The 24,506-nt window shown below is 36.8% G+C and overlaps 1 protein-coding gene across 4 annotated transcripts in view; it reads left to right on the top strand.

Annotated features, from left to right (window-relative positions):
- Nucleotides 1-24,506, top strand: part of HIBADH (3-hydroxyisobutyrate dehydrogenase) — a 111,176-nt gene that overhangs the window by 5,472 nt on the left and 81,198 nt on the right. For 2 of the 4 annotated variants that reach the window (XM_008517872.2, XM_008517873.2), the window contains exons 2-4: nt 4,202-4,362; nt 15,802-15,911; nt 18,640-18,761. In XM_008517872.2, the coding sequence (XP_008516094.1) occupies nt 4,202-4,362; nt 15,802-15,911; nt 18,640-18,761 (393 nt within the window). The remainder of the gene's footprint in view (nt 1-4,201; nt 4,363-15,801; nt 15,912-18,639; nt 18,762-24,506) is intronic. The other 2 variants (XM_070617567.1, XM_070617566.1) reach the window with 1 other exon arrangement.

The raw sequence follows: 24,506 nt of genomic DNA, 5'->3' as shown, positions 1-24,506 counted from the left end.
GTTTCTGTAAATAAAATTGTTTTGGAACACAGCACAACCATTTGTTTTTATATTGTCTATGGCTGCTTTAAAACTAAAGTGGATGAGTTGAATAGTTGTGACAGAGGCCTCATGGCCCACAAAGCTGAAAATATTTAATACCTGACCCATTAAGAAAGAGTGTGCTGACCCCTCTAGTATACATTCCTAGAAATGGAATTACTGGGTCAAAGAGTATGCAAATTTTAAATTTTAGAATACAATTCAAATGTGGATTGTTTTTTTTCAAATTGCCATCCAAAAGATTCACGTAATGTATAATTCTACAGTATATGAGAGTACATGTTTTCATCAGTCCTTCCTTACCAGTAGTGTTTTGTTAAAGAAACAAATTTGTCCATCAGACAGGTGAAAAATGATACTACATTGCTTTGTTTTACATTATTTAGTTATTACAGAAGTTGAGTATATTTTCGAATTTTTTTTGACATTTATATGTTTTCTGTCATTTTGTAATTTTTGCCTACTTTTAAAAAATGGGATTTTTCTTATTTTTCTTCCAGATTTTAGAGTTATTTGCCTGTAAAGTAGCCCTACTCCTGTTGTGTGTTACATTTTTCCTAGTTATTTGTATTTTGTCATGTTTGTGATATTTTTTCCATATAGATATACTATTTCTCCTCCCCTTGTTTTATTATGAAAAATTTCAAACATTAAGTATTGAAAGAATAATACAATGAACATCTATGTACTCTTTGCTTAGAGATGGCAGTTGTTAACGTTTTGCCATATTTGCTTTATTTCTTTCCAAATATATTTATATCTTCTCTATGTCATTTTAAAGTAAAATGTGGACATCATGATACTTCAACCCTAAATAATTTAGTGTGAATCTCCTAAGAATAAGGACCACCATTACCTAAGACACTTAGCAATTCCGTGGTGTCATCTGATATATAGTTAATATTTAAGATTCCATAACTTTCTTAAGAATGTCTTTCTTCAAGCTTTTTTTAACTTCCCCAAATCAGGATCTACTTAAACTTCACAGGTTGCATTTGGTTGATACATCACCTTAGTATCTTTTAAGAACTGTCTTCTCCACTTGTTTGTTCCGTAAACATGTTGATTTTTTAAAAACAGCTTTATTGCAATGAAGTTGACTTACAATAGACTGCACATATTTAAAGTGTACAGTTTGTTGAGTTTTGACATTTGTGTGTATCTGTGAAACCATCACCATAATCAAGATAGTGAACATATCCATCACCCCCAAGTTTCCTCATGCCCCTTAACATACACAGATATTTATAATTGTATATTTTTCCCTGGGTATGGATTCCTAGCTTGACTGTTTGCAGTATTTTAAAGACGATATGCTACTGTCTTCTCACTTGCTTTGTTTCTGACAAAAAATCTGCCCTAATCTTTATCTTTGTTCCTCTGTACATAATGTCTTTTTTCCTCTGGCTTCTTTTGAGCATTTTGATTATGATGTGTCTTGTTATAGTTTTCTTCTTGTTTCTTGTGTTGGGGTTCATTGAACTTCTTGGATGTGTGGGATTTATAGTTTTCCTCAAATTTGGAAATTTTAGGTCATTAGTTCTTCACACGTTTTTTTCTGTCCCCACTTCTCTCTCCTCATTTGAGGACTCCAGTTACATGTGTATTTAGCTGGTTTAAGCTGTCTCACAGCTCTCTGATGCTCTTTTTATTCTTTAAATTACTTTTCCTCTCTGTGTTTTGTTTTGGATAGTTTCTGTTGCTTTGTCTTCAAGGTCACTAATCTTCTGTAATATCTGTTTTGCTTTTTTAATTTGGTGTAATTTTCATCTTACGCATTATAGTTTTCATCTTAAGTTTGATTTGCATCTTTTTTAATATCTTCTGTATCTCTACTTTTGGAACATATAGACTACAGTTATGGGAACTTTTAATGTCCTTCTCTCCTCATTTTAACATTTGTGTCAGTTCAGGATTGGTTTCTTCTTTTTGCCTTCTAAATGTCGACATTCCCTTGGGCTTTGTTCTTCAACGTCTTTTACTCTCATTTGGTGATTTTTATCAACTCCCACAGTTTCAATTCTCACCTTGTAGCAGCTAGTTACCAAGTATCTCTTTTTTCTCTTCCTATCCCTGAGATGATTATAATTGGTTGTAATATTTCTAAGAGTCTGTGAGACATCTTTCAGCTCATTGACAGCTCAGTTAACCTACTTAAAACTGAGCCAGTTCTCCTTCTTGATTTCTTTGCTTAGGTTATTGCTATCACTATTTTCTAACTGTCGTCTTTGACTTTTCCTTTGTTTTAGCCCATAAACCAATCTATTGCTATGTCCTTTTAATTCTGTCTTTGAAATATTTTTCAAATCTGTCTTTTCTATGGCCACCGTGCTTTATTAATTCTGACCTTATTATAGACTGAATGTTTGTGTCCCCCCAAATTCCTGTGTTGAAATCCTAATATCCAATGTGATGGTATTAGGAGGTAGGGGCTTTGGGAAGTAATTAGGTTATGAGGGTAGAGCCTCTCGAATGGGGTTAGTGTCCTTATAAAAAGAGAGGGGAGAGCTTGTCCTCTCTCTCCTGCTCTCCACTATGTGAAGGTACAACAAGAAGATGGCCATCTACAAGCCAGGAAGTGGGCTCTCACCACACAGTGGATCTGTTGCCAACTTGATCTTGGACTTCAGCCTCCAGAACTGTGAGAAATAAATGTTTGTTGTTTAAGCCACGCAGTCTCTGGTATATTTGTTATAGCAGCTTGGACAGACTAAGACAGACCTAGAGAATTACTGCCACTTTTATGTTGTCTTCTTGCCTCCAGGCTCTTCTTCCAATTTATCAATCGTACACTGCTGCCTCATTTCTATTCCTAAAGTATAGGTCTGATCATGTCATTTCTTTTGCCAGACCTTTCAGTAACTACCTGTCTTAGTCAAGTTAAAGGGGATTAATATGCTTCTAACCCAATAAAAGGAATCAAGTTAAAAGGAATTAAACATGCTTCTAACCTAACAAGACCTCTATTTCTTAAGCCTTAGGGCTTCAAATAATTAGCTTTTAGTAAATCTCATTGCATTTAGATTAAGTTCAAAGAAGTGCAGGGATCCATGAGTTGAGAGCACCTGAAGCTTAAAAGGGTGACTGTGATTAGTTTGTGCAGTACACAGTCTTAAAACGAGTCCTTGAAAGAAAAAGGAAGACTAAAGCTGTGAAATGATAGGGGAAAGCAGGTGGAGTTATTTCTCTTTCTTCTCTCACTGGACCGTGAACTTTTCAAGGGCAAAGATCGTATCTTGCTTGTGTCTCTCTCAGCTCTGTCATAGTACTTCATACGGTAAATATTTGTTGAGTGGATTTCTAAATCTAGAAACGGAAAAATAGTGTCTGATGTTATTTTCATGATAACGCAATGCCTCTCTGCTCTCTCTTGCAAAAACCAGTGCTTTGAATTGTGCGCCCCAGTGTAATTTCAAAAACCTTTGTGACAAAGAAGAAAATCAAAACCTGCATACAGCTTTTAAAGAATTTCTTTTCTGTATATGGAAATGCCTCTTCTTTGAAAGTGCAGAAGTTGTTACCCTAAGGTCCTGAGACTGTTACTCTTGCCATTTAAAGCGGTGGAAGCGTCCCTTTCCTCTTTCCTAGGACCCCATTTATAAACTGGTGGCTTTTGGTTGAAATACACTTCCTGGGTTTCACATTTTTTTGAGATTGTTTTTTATACCACTGGAGGGGATGGTTTCTATAAATGTGGAGGAGGGAGAGTAAAAAGCGTTTTCATTCTTGGACTTTGTCCTAGATACAGGTTTTATTGAGTACTTCCAGATTTTTATGCACATTATTAAAGGAGATAATAGATAAGAGGAATCTAGAATACTTCACATAAATACATAATAGATAAAATACATAGTAGTTATTTTATAAATGATAACATTATTTATTTATTGTTAAAGATGGTAAAGGGATGTTATAGAGATAGAAAACAGAAGAGAAGATTGCTTAAAATTTTATGATTGTGTTCTGGAGAACTATATAATTAGAAGTTAGCCTGCCTGCACATCATTGATATCTTTAAATGTGATTAGATCGTCAGTTTAAAACTAGCCTTTAAAACGTTTTTTTAGCAGAAAACGTCTAAATAACAGTTGACTAATACTGAATGAATATTTACAATAAAAGATATCTCCTCCTATTGAAAGTATTGTATTGAAATCAGTGTGTTCTAGGTCGATGGCTTCCAAGACTCCAGTTGGATTCATTGGACTAGGCAACATGGGGAATCCAATGGCAAAAAATCTCATGAAACACGGCTATCCGCTCATTATTTATGATGTGTTCCCTGATGCATGTAAAGAGTTTCAAGATGCAGGTGAACAGGTAAGGCCTTTTCTTAAGATTTTTTTAGATTTTGATGTTTAAAAATGAATGTACATTCAAATAAGTGACAGCTTCTTAGAAGTATACTCAATGGAGTTGTAAACCTATTTCATTGTTAATTTTATTTCTTTATACATATAAAATTATATATATGTTTATATTATATATAATATGTAAAAAATATATATATTTACAGGAGACCATGTATTAGTAACTGAATTTAGAGTTTTCTTTTTTGAGATATAAAGGAAATTTTTCTTGTACAAGTTGTAGAACAGTAGCTGAGGGCTGAGTATAATTCTAGAACTGGGAGACTACTAAAAAAGGTTCCTGGGGCGGGCCCAGTGGCGCAGTGGTTAAGTGCGCACATTCCGCTTTGGTGGCCTGGGGTTTGCCAGTTTGGATCCCAGGTGCAGACATGGCACCATGTGGCAAGCCATGCTGTGGTAGGTGTCCCACATATAAAAAGTGGAGGAAGATGGGCATTGATGTTAGCTCAGGGCCAGTCTTCCTCAGATAAAAGAGGAGGATTGGCAGATATTAGCTCAGGGCTAATTTTCCTCGGGAAAAAAAAATAAATTAATAAATAAAAATGTGTTTGAATAGCAAATTCTAAAAAAAAAAGTTCTTGAGAACTGTAGAAAAACGTGAGAGAAAGAATAAAATTAAACAGTCAACTTCTGGATAATAGACTTGAAATAAATACTGAGAAATACAATGCCTGTGTAAAGAGCAGATTTAGGAAACTTAGGCCATTTGCAGAACTGGGCATCCTCCAATTCCTTCCTTCCTGCGGTTTGTGTGCCATATGAAGATGGCAGCACTGTTGTGTGAGGATGTGAGTATCATCTTGGAACTTTGCAGGGTAGGGTTGTGGTGCTTATGCTCATAAAATCTATGAATACTGACACTGTACCACCAGGTCAGCAGGCTTACAGATGACCTTAAGTAGCTTAGGGACTTAGTAGCCTTGTGGGAGAGATTTGATCACTTCTTTGTTTTAGTAAAGAATCTGGGAAAGATGGCCTTTATCATCTTCAGGGATGGTAAACAGTTGAAGTTGATATTCTGTCTGGGATGAATTAATTGTTATTTTGAGGAGATGGGTATTACTTTTGCCGATAACATATCTATTTCATGTTGGTACTTTACAGTGGTTAATATACTTGTTTGTAAGAGTAACAATGGTATTTGGTCTCCAAACAGAGGAAATATCTTCAGTTAAACACAGAATTTAATCAAAATAATAACACATTACTTTGGCATTTTGGAGAATATCGTTCCAGAAATTTTTGTGTGTGTGTTTATGAAAAATACTTGCATTTCTCTTCCTCTTCCTACTTCTCCCAGCAAGAGAGCAGTAGGAATTGAAAGGAGACTGATTTACCCTGAATTGGCAAAGCAGAAGCTTAGGGCCTTTCAAATTGTTACCAATGCCATTACTCTTTCCTCTATGCCTGTGGACTTACAGCTTGTCTGTGGAAAAGTGATCATAATCCCTCTGTGAATCTCATTTCTGCCGCTTCTTCCCGGATTTCCAGAGCTTTCTGACTCTCTGCCTGAGTTGCCTCATACTCTAAAGTTACCCTTTTACCTCCATTCCCCAATAAAGTTCTTATTTTTCAGTGTTGCTGATTTTAGGTAGGTGTGAAGGAAGCCTACTTTAAGAATAAGACTCATCCTTGAGTGAAGAAGATATTTAGTTTTTTAAAAGGAGAGAAAAGAAGCTAATATTTAGTGAGTACCTACTATGCGTCAGGTCTTTTACTAAATATTTTGTATATATTATCTAATTTTATCTTTGTAACAAAAGTATTATCAGGAAACTGATGCTTGGAGAAGTTAAATAACATCCCCAAGGTTACACAGTGAGTGAATGGAAAGAGCCAGGATCTGAACAAAGGTCTGTTTTTGACTTTGGCTTTAGCTCTTTTAATTACGTGATGCATATTCACTAATTAATGAAATTAATGTGTGAGACATTTTTGAGTTTGTGTGTGGCATCTTCCTTGATGATTCTGAAACGTAGCTAACTGTTATCTGTTTATAAACTGAGTACTAGAAAGTAAAGTGCCTAGATTCATTTTGGATTGGTAATGTCAAGCAACTGATCATATAGCAACCCCCCGCCCCCCCGGCCTTTAATGTGTTGTTCTGCACCCATGGAGTTTGTTGGAATTAAATAGTAATTATCTATAATAATGGGTTGTATAGGCAGTAGGAATACAGTGGGTTGAATAGTGGCCCCCAAAAAGATGTCCTCCAAAATTCTTAGAAGAAAACAAAGGGGTAAATCTTTATGACCTTGGATTTGGCAAAGGATTCTTAGATATGACACCAAGAGCATGAGCAACAAAATTAAAAATAGGATTTCATCAAAATTAAAAACTTTTGTGCTCCAAAGAACACTACCAAGAAAGTAAAAGGACAACTCACAGAATGGGATAAAATATATACAAATCATATATCTAATAAGGGACTTGTATCTAGAATATATAAAGTAGTCATACAACTCAAAAATAAAAAGACAAGTAACTTAATTAAATGGGGAAAGGATCTGAATAGACATTTCTCCAAAGAAGAAATAGAAATGGCTAATAAAAATGTGAAAAGATGAAAAGACTAACATCATTAGTCATCAGAGAAATGCAATCAAAACAACAATGAGATTACAACACCCACTAGGATGCCTAGAATCAAAAAGTCAGATAACAAGTGTGGAGAAATTGAACCCTCACCCACTGCTGATGAGAATGTAAAATGGTGAAGACACTTTGGAAAAGAGTCTGGCAGTTCTCAAACAATTAAATGTAGAGTTAGAATATGACCCAGTAATTCCAATTCTAGGTGGATACCCCAGAGAAGTGAAAACATGCCCACATACAAACTTGTATATTGATAGCAGCATTATTCAAAAGATAGAAATAACCCAAGTGTCCATCTGTGCGTGAATGAATAAACAAAACATGGTATACCCGTGCAATGAAATATTATTCAGTCCTAAAAAGGAATGAAGTACTGATACATGCCACAATGTGGATGAACCTTGAAAACTTAAATGAAAGAAGCCAGTCACAAAAGACCACATTCTATACAACTCCACTCATGAAAATCCAGAATAGAGAAATCTATAGAGACAGAAAGTAGATTAGTGGTTGCTTAGTGCTGGGCAGGGGAGTGAGGGCAGGGGAAGGGTAGGAGGAGGCAGGCAGGCATAGGGGAGTGATGGCTAATGGATATGAGATTTCTTCTTGTAGTGATGAAAAGGTTCTAAAATTGTGGTGATGGTTGCACGTATCTATGCATACACTAAATACTATCAAATTATATACTTTAAATGGGCACATTATATGGTATGTGAATTATATCTCAGTAAAGCTATTTAAAAAGTTGTGTCCAAATCCTAACCCCCAGTACCTGTGAATGTGACCTTATTTGGAAACAGATTCCATGCAGATGTAATTAAGTTAAATATCTTGAGATCATCCTGGATTTAGGGTGGGCCCTAAAGGCAATGATGAGTGTCCTTACAGGAGACAAAAAAGGAGAAGACACAGGGACGCAAAGGGGAAGGCCTGTGAAGTCAGAGACAGACTTTAGTTATGCTGTGGCAAGCCAAGGAACACCAGGAGCCCCCAGAAGCTAGGAGAGGCAAAGAAGGATCCTCCTTTGGACACTACGGGCCCTGCCGACACCTTGATTTCAGACTTCTGGCCTTCAGAGCTGTGAGAGAATACATTTCTGTTGTTTTAAGCCACCTTGCTTTTGGCAGTTTGTTGCGGCAGCCACAGGAAACTGATACGGCAGGTATTGGGAGTCTGCGAAATGCATGGATTTGAAATCTGCCTTTACTGCTTAGTATCTGCAATCTTGGGCAAGTTATTTAGTGTCTCTATATCTCTGTTTCCTCGTGTGTAAAATTGAGATAATAATAATACCTTTCTCAGACAGTTGTTATGAGGATTAAATAAATTTATATATGTAAAGAGCTTAAAATAGTGTTGGGCACATTGTAAGTACTGTATGTGTTAGCTGTGAGTTCCTATAAGTCTTAGTTTCACTGCTGCTATATATAAAAGGAACTGTTACTCTTTTTCTAATGCTTTCCATTCAAATGACAGTGTCAAAATCTCTTGCTCCTTTGTGAAGAAAAGTTACTTTTTATTGCTCTGATCACTATGGCTTAAGGCTGCTTAGAATCTCTTAGCAAACAGGGGATAGGACCTTCATTAATTTACTAATTTAACAGATGTTTCTTGAGTACTTTCTATGTGTCAGACACTGGGAATATAGCCCAGAATAAAACAGTCACAGTTCTTGCTTTTGGGGGCCAGTAGGAGGTGTTAGCTTATCATGTAACACAAATATGTGATGCCAAATTGTGGTAAGTCAGAAGAGAAAGTAAAGGGTCTCATTACTTTTTGGTAAAATATGCATTACATTGGGTGAGAGGGAAGTTAGGGAGTTCTCTCTGAAGACTAGACATTTAGGCAGAAAGCACAGGAATAGGTAGGTTTTATCCAGGTGAAGAATGGGGACAAAGGAGCAGTTTTCTTTAAAAGTAGAAGCCTCAGGCTCCAGGTTTCTAGAGATTTCTACTTTAGGTCAACAGATATGTACTGAATACCTACCATATGTCTAGCAGTCCACTTAGTGCTGTGAAGAATAAAATAGGTCAAGTTAGATGGGGTAAGCTTTTAGGTGTGTCTCAGGTGGTAAGACTAAATAATATTACAAGGAAGTTTCTATTAAAATTTTTTTGACTTTAATAGAGTGCTGAAGTAGTTTTTGAGGAGGAGAAAATAAGTAATTAACCAGGAGTCATTTCATTCCTGCTAGGGAACTACGTAAACATTGTGTATAATCTTTGCTCACCAACGCACAGAAATGATGTAGTCTGAAATGAAAGTCATGAAGATGATCTCTCAGATTCCTGAATAGAAATTAGAAGGTTCTGGGACACAGACTCAATTATTAGATTTTCCTTTTTCCCTCTTCCTTGAGATATGTAAGTGGTTGTGAAGAAGAAAAGAAGATGGATTCTGGGTCGCTGCCTCTCCCAGATTGGTAAAGAGTGGAGACTTGTCTTAGCTTCATGTCTGCAGTTCCCACTCCTGCCCCCAACACACAGTGGGAAAAGTTCTGTAGGTGGTTCACACTGAAGCAGCAAGCTTGGAAGACCGAATCCTCTTTTCCCATATCCCATCTGCCTTCTACCTCTGATTCCCCTAAGAGTCTTGACTCTTAAGAAGTCCTCTGAGTATTGATCATAACAGCAATGGAGGGTAGGAGAATGTGAAACTTAGATGAATGAAGAAAGAAGGATAAAGGGTAAAAAAGCTTTGGGCCTAAAGGGAAGCATGATGCCATAATAAAATGAAGACATTTGTTGATAAATGGTTTATGCTGGCAGCTTAAAAAATGTCCTGAACAGTGGCAACGTCATTTGAGCAAGTGCGATTTCCTAAGAGTACTACTTTAAAAGTTAACATTAATTTGAATAAGTTCTGATGTATCAAGATGTTAGTAGTTTTATTTCATAGCTATACTTAGTTGTAAAAAATGTCGGATAAAAGAAAAACAGTTTCATTCTACTACTAAAAGGCAAAGACAAGACTTGGGATGGGGTGGAAAAATATAGGTGGAAAGCTTGAAACTTCTTGCCATTGTGCACAATAGTGCAATGAAGGGATTAAGGATTCAAAAATTCAGAGTATATTTTGAGTTGACTCTTATATTTTAAGGACAGGTGTCTCCTTCTTCCACCGATGTTACTATGTCAAATGAGGTTGATGAAATGGCAGCTGAAGAAAACTGAAGTTTTTCCCCCCAAAGATTGCAGAAAGGCTGGCTAGTTGATTTCTAATACCGAGTGTGCTTTCAGTGGGAGATGTGCAGGGAGAGAAAGTACCAAAATAGACATATATGAATCGAAAAACAGTCAACTGGTTGTAAAGATCTTTGGACGTCTCCTTGAGGAAGTGCTTTTTGTTTTTTTAAAAGCAAAAACTGGGGATTTATTATTTCAGGTAACTGAGGAGTTGGGCAGTGGTCTGACTCCAGGCACAGCTGAATTTTGGGCACAGATGTAATCAGATTCCTTGCTGTCTGCCTCCTGGCTTTGCTTTCCTCAGGCAGCCTCCTCCCTCCCCTCAAGGTGCAAAGTGGCCACCTGCAGTTCGAGGTGAAGAAGTGCTGTAGAATGTTCCCACCCTGGAAGTTTTTCTTCAGGCTCTACCTATTAGTGAAAAATACTACGTGGATTATGAAGGAAATAAAAACTTTGACACGTTAAATATGTTTTGCATGACTGATTGTATTTAATCGACTTATTTATGCCTTTAAATGTTAACCTGTTCTAATAGGGCATTTATAAGTGGTTAAATATGTTATTTGTGGTCATTTCCCTAAAAAAATTGGGCATTCTTCTTTCTCTATCCCTTTATTATATTCTTATTTCTGTTGGAAACTCAGGTTTAACCTACAATGCATCATTTCAACTTTTAGCATCTTTTCTAAGAATGTGACCCATGGTGATTATCAGGCCTTTGTATATTAGAAGTCATGAATCAGTAAATTGTGAATGTAGTGGTTTAAAAACATATGCCCTGGAACCAGATTGCCTGGGCTCAAATCTCAACTCTACCATATGCTGGCAGTGTGACTTCAGACAGTTTACTGAACTCAGTCTACTTAAATTTTCTCATCTTATAAAAAGGGGATAGTAACAGTGCCTTTCTCTTAGTCCTGGAGAACCTGGCACGTAAAAAGTGCTCTTACTGCTACTACTACTGTTACTACTGTTGTTACGGTTGCTGTTGCATCTATACCTATTTCTCTCACATCTTTATTCTCTCACACCACATGTAGAAACACACCACAGACTTGGCTGAGCTGGAGTCCAGAGCGCTTTGGAAGAGAATTTTAAACATATTTTTAAGTGAAAGAATGATGCCCAAAATTAAAACCAAACTAGAGGATAAAGTGATTTGACAGCATTCCTGCTTAAGAATATATTCTGCACTGTCCTACTTTTATTTTACAGAAGATACCAATTTCTCTTTTTAAACATTAGTGTCGAGGGAAAATGTGCTTCATTTTCATTTTCATTTTCATTTTCATTGTCTAGAAATTTCCTTGGAGATGCTGCTGATCTGTGCCAAAACTCTTGGGACTTAGCATTTCTGTGTGAGTTTTCTGGTTGAACTGGGCTTAATTAGATTCTTTTCTCTTTAAAAATTTGGAAACCGTCTTGTTCCTGGGTTGTAAGACTGAACATGTTTGGTTGAGTAATTCTCTTGGGATTTAATCTGGCACCCTCTCAGGTCTTGTTAAATGAGAACTTGAAAAGCCTCTTGCTGAGTGGGCTGCATCATTGTTGACCAAATATTTCAAGATGTAGGCACAACCATTTTTGTCAGTTTTTCAAGTGTAGTGTAATTTTGAAGTAATAGTATGCTTTTCTACTTGGAAAGATTAAAAAACCCTGAATGGCAAGTTGAACCAAGGTCATGTTCATCTTGCTTCTTTGCAAGTTTTTTTTGGCCATTTGGTTTACTTGGAAGCAGTGCTGAGCTTGACTTATGTGACTGTTTTGTCTAGAAGAGACAGTGAGATTTTTCTTTTATATAAAGTAATTAGTTAACAGTTGTCTCTTTCCAGTGGATATGTAAAAAGGAGGTACCGTTCCTTCAGCTAACTCTGAGGCCTGATGCCCCCATCCTTCCTCCCTCCCCCTACCCAGCAAAACAGATTTTGTCTTTAATGTATCAAGTCTCCTGCCCTTTGTATTGGTTGCACACCTGCCATTGTTGTGTACTAGCATACAGATGAATCTAAATACAGAGAAATTGGCTGCAAAAATTCTTAAAGACTGTAGATACCATTATATATCAGGGAGCCAGTCTCCGGTAGTCAAAGTTGAGATAATGGAAAAGTAAAGTCATCTTAATTGATAATAATGTAAGAATGAGGCACTTGGAATTAGCAAGAGATCTTTCTGGGATGGCCGTGACAATCAGAGCAGAGCCATGGCCTGGAGTTGGCTAGGTCAGTGACCGGCCCCAGATGTGGAGATATAGCAGAGTCCTCCTACCGCTGTCCATTTGTGCTGGCTCACTACAGATGCCTCCTATTGCGTTGCCCTCTTTCACAGAGGCTATGCCTTCCTAGAACTTAAGCTTACTAAATATGAAAAGTTTCTTTGCCTAAGTTCCCTTTCTGCTTTTGAGATAGAAACCCTTAAAGTTAAGTCAAATCACTATTCTTTTTTAGCAGATTCAGAAACTGAAGCCGGAAAGGTCAAGTGATTTGTACAAAATCGCTCATGATTTAGTGGCTGAGCTACAACTAAACCTGTGTCTCTGGTTTCCCAAATTAGTGCTCTTTTCACTGATCCATGCTGTCGTTGCTTATCCATTCAATTAGCAAATGTAATTGAAGGGGCTCTAATTAGTTTGGCTCCTAAACGCTTTTGTGGTTAGTGTCAGACTGGCAATCAGGTTTTTTTTTCCCCCCAGCTTTTGAGTCGTGGCCAGGTTTTGTCAGTCAATTACTTCAGAGTCTAGAAGTCATCACATGGAAGGCAAGATGATTTGAGTAGCTGGACATACGTGTCTGTCTGTCTGTCTAATAAACATGCCTTCTGTAGGACAAATTAGAGAATGATATTAGAATGTACCAAATATATATAGTCATTAGATGTGGAGCATTTGTGGCCAGTACAGTGATGACATTCCAGCTATCACTATCATTGTGTGTTTTTTCCGGACCTGTGAGCTTTGACACTACTTCCCTGTGTAATTGAGGGGTTAGCAGGACTCTGGCAACCCAAGCATCCCACGAAGCAGATGCTAGGGATGCAGGGGGCTGATTGGCCACCCCACGCACTTGGCAGTTGCATGCATTGGCACTGCCAGTTCACAGGCCTGAGAAGCTTGGAGGTGTGAAGTGTCCTGATATCTGTGAACTAATTGTTGGTGCCCCTGAGGGCAACTCTCAAGGAGTTAATCTAGATGGAACTGGATTTCCTTCAGTGGAAGAGACTTTCTCAGTTCCTAAGAGGACGTCTAAAATTGCCTCTTAGACCTCAGGGCTTACTGTAGTCCCTCAAAGACCTAGAGAGATGGAGCTGCGATAGAAGGAACGGCCATTGAGAGGTATGCCACTGTTTTGCATTGTGTTCATTACTTCATTTAAGTAGAGATGAACAGATGAGGCTCTCTGTGTAACCCATATTCTTGATACAATCCAGGAGTGGAGAATTATAACTCCTCCTTCAACTTTTCCTTTTCTTATCTCCTCATCTTAATGAGCTGTGCTTTTCTTGAGTAAACTTGAGGTGTTTGCCAGGAAGTAGTTGCCTCTTTTTGAATCTCAGTATTTATTTGGGTGTAGGAAAGGTTTTCATTTAACTTAAGTATTTCTTTGTAATTTGACAGGAAAAAATTTTTTTTCAGAATTATTTGTGGCAAATCCCCATTATCTATCAAAATAGATATGTTGAATGTGCCACATGGTGGATGCTAAAATGCTGTATTGCCTTTAGAATGAAACATTTAAAGAGAATATCTTTTTTTTTGTTTTAGGGTCTGAGATTTCTTTTGAGAAAAATTAGCCCTGAGCTAACATCTGCTGCCAATCCTTCCCCTTTTGCTGAGGAAGATTGGCCCTGAGCTAGCATCTGTGCCCATCTTCCTCCATTTTATATGGGGGATGCCGACATAGCATGGCTTGATACACAGTGCATAGGTCTGTGCCCAGGATCTGAACCTGCAGACCCTGGGCTGCCAAAGCAGAGCGTGCTAACTTAACTGCTGTGCCACCGGGCTCACCCCAGGGTCTGAGATGTTTTATATTATCATTTAATGTTAATACACAAAGTACTAGGATACTTGATTGTCTGAAATTTTAAAGTATGATTTATGAAATTACTTGATGTTATAACTGCATTCATCTAGAATTTGATTTAGAAGCTGATAGTCTTTTATGTAAAATGGAAATGTAATGACTTCTAACTCATAATATTTAGGTTACACACTGTGTTTGGCTTGCCATTCTTTTCACTTTCAACAACTGCACATCAAAGACAAAAAGAAAATGTTATGTAAACTTTGACCACAAGAAAGACATTCCCATTCCCAAGATGCTTACATGTCACTTCACATTTCCTAGTAGAAAATATGTCAATTTCTAATACACATGTAAATTATTTTATGGGGAAATCTTCAGTTATCCTCCTGATAGTCCTTTGTCTTTTTTTTTTAATAGTTTTGTTTTTCAAGTTTGCCTTTTTTTTTTTCCTGAGGAAGATTTGTCCTGAGCTAACATCCATGCCAGTCTTCCTCTGTTTTTTAGTATGTGGGCCACTACCATAGCATGGCAGCTAACAGAGTGGTGTAGGTCCATGCCTGGAAACTGAACCTGGGCCACCAAAGTGGAGTGTGCTGAACTTAACCACTAGGCCACCAGGGATGGCCCCGCTTTGTCTTTTTTTTAAAGAGAGAAGAGCATTTAGAGGAGCTTTTGTGATACTTAGGGTGATGGATTCTTTCTATTAAAGTTTGAGCCAAGGAGTGAGCTCCTGGTCTCCTCTGACCTCTTTGGTTGCTGACTGGCTGGCAGGTGTATCAAGGTGTATACTGTTTGAGAGAGAGCAGGGGGTTGGGGGAATGTCAGTGAGTGTGCCTACACCCATGCACACATGCACATATGCAGAGGGTGGACAGAGTAGCTTTCCTGTACAGTGTGTTTGTGGTCATCATTAAAGCAGAAATGAGGGTTGAAATGAGGGCATACCTCGATGCCTTATTTATATGTCTTTCTTGCATATATAGTTTCCACATGAGTCCTGGTAACTCACACTCTCAACTTTCATGGTGATACTCACAGTGCAGTAAGTGCTCATGTCCTTGTCCTGACCTTTTCTTTTTTCAAACAGGCTTAATTTTTTTATTCTCTTGAAAATAGAGACAGTAGGATGATGGTGATTGGGGCTTGAGAATTTACTAGGGGATTTTGCTGCCCGTGAAATCACTGGTGAATCCTGTAGTTCGGCTCCCAGCTCTGTCGTACTAGAGTGTTTTTTAGTCAAAAGCATCTACCAAAAAGTGTGCTGTTTAAGGATCTAAGTTGGAGGAATCCATGAGAAGTGTGTCTGTTCCCAGGACTGTTCAGTTTTGCCCTTTCCTCCTCAACTCACTTCACACTTTTTAAAATAAACAGTACATTTGATTCCATAGAAACTGCATCTGTATGTGTATAAGGAATGGACTCTCTATTTCAGGCAATAAGCTATTTTTTTTGTCATTTGGAAACAAGGATTAGTTTTTATTCAGTCACTTTTATCGGCATGCATAAAAAGTAGATCCTACTTGTGCTCTAGAAACTGCTTATATTTTAATTTAAATAATATATATACCTTTGCGATTTTTTTTAAAGGTAGTGTCTTCCCCAGCAGATGTAGCAGAAAAAGCTGACAGAATTATTACAATGTTGCCCACCAGCATCAATGCAATAGAAGCTTACTCTGGAGCAAATGGAATTCTAAAGTATGTATTTCTCGACTGTGGATATTTTCTTACTATGATAGTTCATGAATTTCGCATTTGTTAGAACTATTAGGAAATTACAATGATGTTTGTTAAACCTTTCTACACTGTTTTCTTTTTTCTTAAAAGTGAATAGGGGCTGGCCCCGTGGCCGAGTGGTTAAGTTCGCGCGCTCCGCTGTGGCAGCCTAGGGTTTCGCCAGTTCAGCTCCTGGGCGCGGACATGGCACTGCTCGTCAGGCCACGTTGAGGCAGCGTCCCACATGCCACAAGTAGAAGGACCTGCAACTAAGATATACAACTATGGACGGGGTGGGGTTGGGGAGATAAAGCAGGGAAAAAAAAAAAAAGATTGGCAACAGTTGTTAGCTCAGGTGCCAATCTTTAAAAAAAAAAAAGTGAATGGTATGGTTTCTCTCATTGAAAGGGTTTATTTTTTCGCTGAAGTCAAATATATGACTTTTGGGAATAAATTCTTTTCCTTCTGTTGCTTTCCTATAACTCTTGCATTAAACTTACGCTTTCATTGGTAACATGTTTAAGAGACTTTTAAAGTTTGCATTTTAAACTGTACAAATGTTACAAGCATAATTGTCTTATGGTTTATAGAAATTCGGGAAAAGGTTTCTATGAAAAATAAAACCAAACATTGGAAAGAACACCATTATTTAACATTTTATTATATAATAAAAAGTTATTGTATGTCCTCTGGGTTAGTACATCTGTCGTGAGAACTTTGAGAAGTTGGAGTTAAAGGTTAGCAGTAGCTCTGTAAATAAAATATGATTTAGGTCAGAGTTTCCTAGCCAGTGCCTAGCTTCCCTTGTTTTGAGAACCTTTTGGTTAATTGCTGCCTATTGCCAAACCCTCGTGGTTATGTTAGGATGACAGTGGTTGAATTCCCAATTTACTCTTCTGGTCTTACTGGTTCCTGTTCTAACTTGTTTTTGTTGTTGAATTTCAGCAAAGAGCTGGAACAAGCTGGTAGGCCCTGTAGAAACGTGAAGGGCTAAAAGAAGGGGTTTAACTTCATGATCCTGTAGTACATGGGATTTGAGGTTTGGGGAAGTTGAATTGCTTTTGAAAACTAACAAACTTGGAAGCAAAAGACACTTGGATATTAGGCAGAAAACTGATAAGATAAATGTTTAGATTTCAGGGAAGGTTGAGAGAGACTCATTTTGGATGGGGCCCTGAGGCCCACAGTCTGTGTGGTCCTGAGGCAACCTAGCTGTCTCATTACCTGGTCTGTTCCAATTATGGCCGTGCTTCACCTCTCAGGGAAAAGTTAGTAAAAACTCGTGTGGAGACAAGAATACTACATTTATTAATATCCTTTAGTAAGGAATATGGTGGCCGGCTACCAGAGCAATTTTGTCTAGGGAGTATTTTGAAAGAGTTTGCCTTTGCATTGAATCGTAATTTGCTTCTCACGGGTGGTTATGTATTTTCTTCTGGGTTGGTATCATTTCCCCACACCCAGTGCATGTGTAAGTTTTGAGAGATTTCCCATTTGTTTAAAGACTTAAGATCTTAAAAATATTAATATCAAAGAAGACTGGTAAACTTAATTCTTACTTTTTAGGTTACATAAAGTGAAACTCTGCATTCTGAGGTGATCTATAATAGAGTATGTTACTTCTTTTCTGGGGATTATGACAATCATTGCTTTTGGGCCAGATTGATTTGTATGTCTGAAAGTCTTGTTTAAAGCATTTTGTGTGCTATTTTTTTCTATAGAAAGATTTTTCTTTTCTTTTTTGTAGTTTTTAGCAATGATTTTCTGTTTTCCCCTCCAATATTTGTATTTATTTAGTTCTGATTTTCCAATCATAATTATGATTAAATGGCCTCTAAATTAGTTTATCTGTAGTAAGAACTTTGGGAAGTTTGAATTAAAGGTTAGTCATAGCCCTTTAAATAAATTATAATGTAGGTCAGAGTTTCCTTGCCAGTGAAGATAGGCATAGATTATAGATAATAAGGAAATCATGTAGGTATATAGTCTGTACTTACAGTACAAATAAAAATGTTTTACTATAAGAATGCCATTTAAATATGTAAAATATGGTATATGAAAAGACTGTTTCCCCTTTTTACCAATGTGTATATATAAATTTACCATAAAGAACAAAAAGACTTTGTCTATGAGATTTCCAGGTCCATTCCTTTCTGCCTGTTTGATGTTTTATTTTGTCTTTAAAAAGTTACAATTATTAAAGAATATGCCACCCTGAAGCAAATGACTAAATTTCAGTTGCTTATGTTTGTGGAAATGACATGGATATGTGAAATTTGCAATATGACTTGTTAAAGACAAATAAATTACTTTTTAAAGAGACCCAACTACTTTACAAACAAAAATTTAAATCCTACCAAATAGCCCTTTTAAAGTTAATAGGTGTTTTAAATTGCTTACATCTTGGCTTACTTATATTATTATGGTTAGTGTGTATTTCACCTGAAACCAGAATTTATACCCTGTAGTTTATTAGATTATTTTGGTTTGTTTGAAAGAGTTTGGGTTTACTTTGAACTATAATTGATCTGAAAATGAATTTGAGATTTTGAACCAGTTCTAATGTTTTTAATATTAAACCAAAGACTTCTTTGATAGGTGGCAGCTTTTAGCAGATTCTGATTCTATGAGTAGTTGCATGAAATGTTTATTCAGAGTTGTAAACCATATTTTTAAAAGTATAAAACTATATTTTTATTTATTTGCTTAGAAAAGTGAAGAAAGGCTCACTATTAATAGATTCCAGTACCATCGATCCTGCTATTTCAAAAGAATTGGCCAAAGAAGCTGAGAAAATGGGAGCAGTTTTCATGGATGCCCCTGTTTCTGGTGGTAAGTGGTAGCTAAGATATCTGTATACCTATTTCTGTTTGTCAGAAGTAGCAATTAGGGTTTTGTGGTACCCAAGATATATCCAGTTATTTTTAGACCTATTACAGGGTTCTCAATTCCCTCATTAAAAATAAAAACAAAACAAAACTGATGTGTGTTATTTAGTACTTTCAAAATACATTGCTTGTTCTAAATTCAGATAAAAGGTTGTCACAACTTTGAAGAGTTGTGAATTTTTGGTGAAAATTTCTGTGGGTAGGGATAGATCAATTCCTAGAAAATTTAACTTTTTAAAACAGATTCAAGAAATAATTAGCTTGAATAATCATGTAACTGTTAAAGAAATTGAATAAGTGGTAAAAAGAAAAAATCATTTCACAAGGGAAACATTAGGCCCAGATGATTTTACAGATTAATGTTAACAGAGTTTCAGGACGCAGATCACCTCAATTTTATATGAACTTTTCCAGACAATAGAAAAAGAGGAAATGCTTCCCAACTCATTCTACAAGAACTATATAATTCTAATATTTAATCTAGACAGAAACATTATGAGAGAGAAAAGTTATAGGTCTATATCAGCATGATATAAAAGTAAAAACTTTAAAAAAAGTATCTTAGCAAACTAAATCCAATCATGCATAAAAGAGATCAAACACTACAACCAAGTTTGGTTTATCTTACATATGCACAGATGGTTTAATATTAAAAAATCTATAGATATATTTCATCACATTAACATACTTAAAAATCCTATGATAATCTCAGAAGACAAGGAGACCCACTAATAAAATTTTTTTTTTTTTTTTTAAGATTTTATTTTTCTCCTTTTTCTCCCCAAAGCCACCCGGTACATAGTTGTATATTTCGTTGTGGGTCCTTCTAGTTGTGGCATGTGGGACGCTGCCTCAGCGTGGTCTGATGAGCAGTGCCATGTCCGCGCCCAGGATTCGAACCAACGAAACACTGGGCCGCCTGCAGCGGAGCGCGTGAACTTAACCACTCGGCCACAGGGCCAGCCCCCCCACTAATAAAATTTTAACAGTTTATTACTGTATTACATCTTAATAGTGGTATCTAGATATTTTGGAATGGCAGGATTATGCGTATTGTGATTTGTCATAATATCTAAATTTTCTAAAATTAGTGAAATCAAATACCACACACACACACACACACACACACGGGTCCATAATTATAGCAATATAGCAGTAGACAATGGAATAGCAATTTTATTCCAATTACATTAAACTTGATTTTAGGCTTTGAAATAAAAAAATAACAAAATATAATCATTTAAATCAGTTTCTGTTTTTTCATAAAGAACCTAATGGTCTTGTTGCAAAGGTGTCTTATATCCAAACATTTTTGTATATAGGTGGAGGTATAAATAATTGTTAGCCACTCTAATTATTATATTGAATTGGTTAAGTAAAATTTAGGTGTAAAGATTTACAATGTGGTATAGACACTTTGATCATAAAATACTAATAAGCATCTTTAAGCTTGCTGTTGGTGTGGTTTTTTTATGGAATAGAATTAATAAATTGAACAGTTCTTTTCTTCAAGTGGTTCTATAATTGAATTTGAAAATTTATATAGTGCATATGATCTTGCTCTTGGTTGATCTTCTTTTGCTTCATGAGTATAGCCTGAAATTATCATTTGATAATGAAGAATACCAATTTTATTTTTAAACATTATTTAACTTTTCAAATATAGTCTTCTGTGTGATAAAACTTTGAGATTACCCTTGTTCACAGTGAGCTATTTTTAAACCCTGGTTTGTAATTTTAGGGTGCAAAAGTGCTAATTTATAATAGTAAATACACCTGAATCTGAACTATATTGTAGATTGAAAGCTCTGTGTAGAGTTGGTTTGTGATAATTTAGCGGTTGACATATGATCATTATGAGATTGGCCAGTGTATAATAGAAGCTTATGTTTTTCTTCTCATAGTTATTGTTTTTATATTTTTAATATGGTGGGCTAGAAATAGCTTCACTTTCTCAGTTAAAATAAAATAGAGGAAACTTTCCCTAAGTTAAATAGGCTGGTTTAAAATCATTATATTTTAACTAAATAAAATTAAGGAAAAGGGACCTGGGAAAAGCATGGCTTAGACACCGAAGGTGGGCCCACAAGTTTATAGGGTTCCATATATGTCATTCTTGAAATGTGGAATATTTGAGGTAATTTGAATAGAACCTTAAAAATGTTCCCCAATTTTGTCCCTTTCTCCACAACCCTCATCTGTTCTTTATCCTAGACTTTTTAAAAAATGCATTTACATGTATTTATTAAGAGATATTACATACAAATACAGTAGTATTCTAAAAATATAAATGGAAACATGTATTTCTCATTTTGTGGTTAGCTTTTTAAAAAGAGGTTTTTTAATCCAGATAAATTTAAAATTGTAGATTTTTGAGCAAGTGATTGGTTTCTTCAGTGCAGCCTTTTCCTCTACTTCCTGCTAACTATTTTTCTGGAAAGTAAAGTGAAAAGAATAATTACTGTATCATTTTGCCAGCCCATGGAGTAATAGATTGAAGGTTTCCCCAGGTTTCATTTTTTTATTTATTAGACCCACCCTATAGCAGCTCCTCCCTATAACAAATAATACCATTTTATTAAAGTTCTATATAACTTTTGTAATCAAAAGCAAGTGATGCTTATTAAACTGTTATAATTATCATCCTGAAAGCAATGTGAGTAGCTGTTTTACACTTGTTTAGTTCTCACTTTATAGTATAGATATTGCTTTCTAAAGTCCTTTGGTGTGCCTCAACAGATTTGGCATTTCCTTTTGAAGCTGTCAAACTGTACATACCTTTACCAAAGCCCACATTATATTTATAGACATTGATGCTCTTCCTCCTGTAGAGTTTAAACTTTACGTTGAGTCTTGCCCTCTCTTGCTGCTGGGAAACTCTTCTCCTGCCACATAGAGAAGCCTGGACTAGCAGCTGGAGACGTGCTAACCACCAAGCATGCAAGTGAGGCCATCTTGACCATCCAGCTGCAGTTAAGTTCCCAGGTGACTGCAGCTGCATTAGTGACCTCAGGCTGACCCGCAAATGAACTTCCCAGCTAGGATAGTCTAAATTGCCCACCCACAGAATTGTGAGCAAATAAAGACACAAAGTTTTGGAGTGAGTGTTATGTAGCAATTGATAACTGATGAAGCCAATGTAGTTGATATTGCCATAATTATGTACAAGTGTTTGTGACTTAACATATCAATTAGTGTGCAACCTATACTTATTTAGTTTAAGTGTTATAAATCCTTTCTTGAAGGAGCATTATTGTAATGCGGTTAGCATGAAGACCAACTTTAATGCCAAAGCTAAGTTGCTAAACTGAAGTCTGGTTAAGCCAGTCCAGAAAAGAGGTAGGTTTTCTGTAAATAGGTCCTTGGCTTACGTCTCTATATTTATGATTACAAGGGAGAATCTTTGACTAAATGTTACCTAAGTAGCTACCTTGGTGAGCTGATATGAGATATACCCATATTTAGTAAGATTTGGAAAAGTAAGTTGATGAAAATTCAATAAATGTTGTTATAGTGTTCTCATGGACTGCTAGGGTTAAATAATGTGTTTAGATTTTTTTTTGCTAGTACGTCTAGCTTTTAACTGTCTTTTGTGCTCTTGGAACTGAATTTTATTATAGAAGGGACTTTAGGAATGACTTAATTTGACTGTTATTTTGTAGATAGCAGTTTGAGGTCCGAAGAGGTTAAGTGGCGTGCCCAGGGTTCTCTGCCTTGACAGCAGGTTTCAGGCTAGCCTCTTACTCTTCCACCTCAGTCTGAGGTTCTTCCCACACTCTGCTGGGCCTTCTTCCTTCAGTCCCACCCTTGTGGTGGCCTTCTCTCCTTTTCATAGAAGTTGCCTACTGTTAACTCCACTTCTAACAATTTCATCTACCCCAGTGGCTGGTCTTTGATCTTCTTTCTTGCTAGCTGACCTTTGAGGAGTGAGGGGAGGAATTGCTTTCTTTTCTAACCCTCAGAGGCTGGCTTCTAACCTGGAAGAGGCCTAACATTTCTGCCCCACGGTCACTGGAGAAGGAATGGTTGAGAAGCCATCATTCTTGAATCTGGATAACCCCGGAGAGATCAGCTCAGTCCTGTTGTGTTGACTCCAAACTGGAATATTTATTCTCTGGCTATCAGGAGCCTTTTATTCTGCAGTTTGGTTGGGATAGAACCGGAGATTTTTGGGTCCTTCCTGTTTGAGATCCAGCTGGCTGGTGTTGTTTAATCAAATAAACCTCCAGAAAAAGAGAAAGTAAAATGGTATTTTGACATAGCCCTCACATGTTTGAGTTTGACTGGGACAGAATCTGTTCTGAGTCATAAGGACTTGGAGTTGAACATGATTATACCTGAAAGCAGAGGGATGAGAGGATTGTTTATATAGCAATAATGGGGCAGTTTTCCATGTCCTTTTTCTGTGTTCCCATAGTATTGTATCTATGCTAGTGCAAGGACCGCTGTGTCAGGCTTATGTTTGTGCCTATTTCTTCCAGTAAGACTCTGAAGAGGGCAGGTACCATGTCTTTTTGAACTTACTCTCTCCGCGGTGTGTCTCCTGGTGGGCGTTTAATTCAGTATGGTTGACTGAATCAAGAATCTTCTATTTTTAAAATTCAAGATTAATGTTAAATATTTTGAGCATTCCTGCAGTTATTTCTCACTCCCGAACTGTTCTCTAGGTTATCTATCTCCAGATTATTGATCTCTCTAAGTTAAGCTAGTTAACTGCCTCTACATTCTAACATCAGTCAGAAAGTAAGTATTTACTGTGTTCAAAATGTTATACAGTCAGGCATTACTTAACAACGGGAATACATTCTGAGAAATGCATTGTTAGGTGATTCTGTTGTGCAAACATCATAGAGTGTACTTACACAAACCTAGATGATATAGCCTGCTCCACATCTAGGCTATATGGTACTCATCTTATGGGACCACTGTCATATATATGGTCTGTCATATATATGGAGCTATTCTGTAAGGGCTCTGAGGCATCAACAAGCTTGGTAGGTTTGTGGAACATTTATCTTTGTATTCCCAGGACTTAGCAGGTAGTTTTGCTCAGTTTGTTAAATCACTAATAAATTGACTCCTCATATGTCTAATCCATGCCTTTAACAGTTTGTGGTTATCAAAGTAAAGTTAACTGGGCTTTATGTAAATTAGCACATGACACTGACCTCATAAGTTGACCAAGATGTCATTCTGTAGTTCGTGACTGTATTGTAACGTTAGTGCCATTGGGAATTGTGATTATGATCAAAGTGATAAAAGAAGTAGAGTAATATTCAGAACAACTTAAAGAGAAAGTCTTTGCGTTAGAAGTTTAGAATGTAGGAATAGAAACTATTAAAATGATTTGTAACTAGTTACAAAATGCAAAATAATGCAGTACAGCAGTATTCCCAATACTTAACAATTAGAAAGGAAACTCTTCATTAAGAGCATTAAGAGTTTGATCACAGGGGACGCCCAGTGGCCCAGCGGTTAAGTTCGCATGTTTCACTTCTCGGCAGCCTGGGGTTTCCCGGTTTGGATCCCAGGTGCTGACATGGCACTGCTTGGCAAAAAGCCATGCTGTGGTAGGTGTCCCACATATAAAGTAGAGGAAGATGGGCATGGATGTTAGCTCAGGGCTGGTCTTCCTCAGCAAAAAGAGGAGGATTGGCAGTAGTTAGCTCAGGGCTAATCTTCCTAAAAA

This window comes from Equus przewalskii, chromosome 4, assembly GCF_037783145.1.
Source record: "Equus przewalskii isolate Varuska chromosome 4, EquPr2, whole genome shotgun sequence".
NCBI lineage: Eukaryota > Metazoa > Chordata > Mammalia > Perissodactyla > Equidae > Equus > Equus przewalskii.
This window is presented reverse-complemented; position numbering and strand designations above follow the sequence as displayed.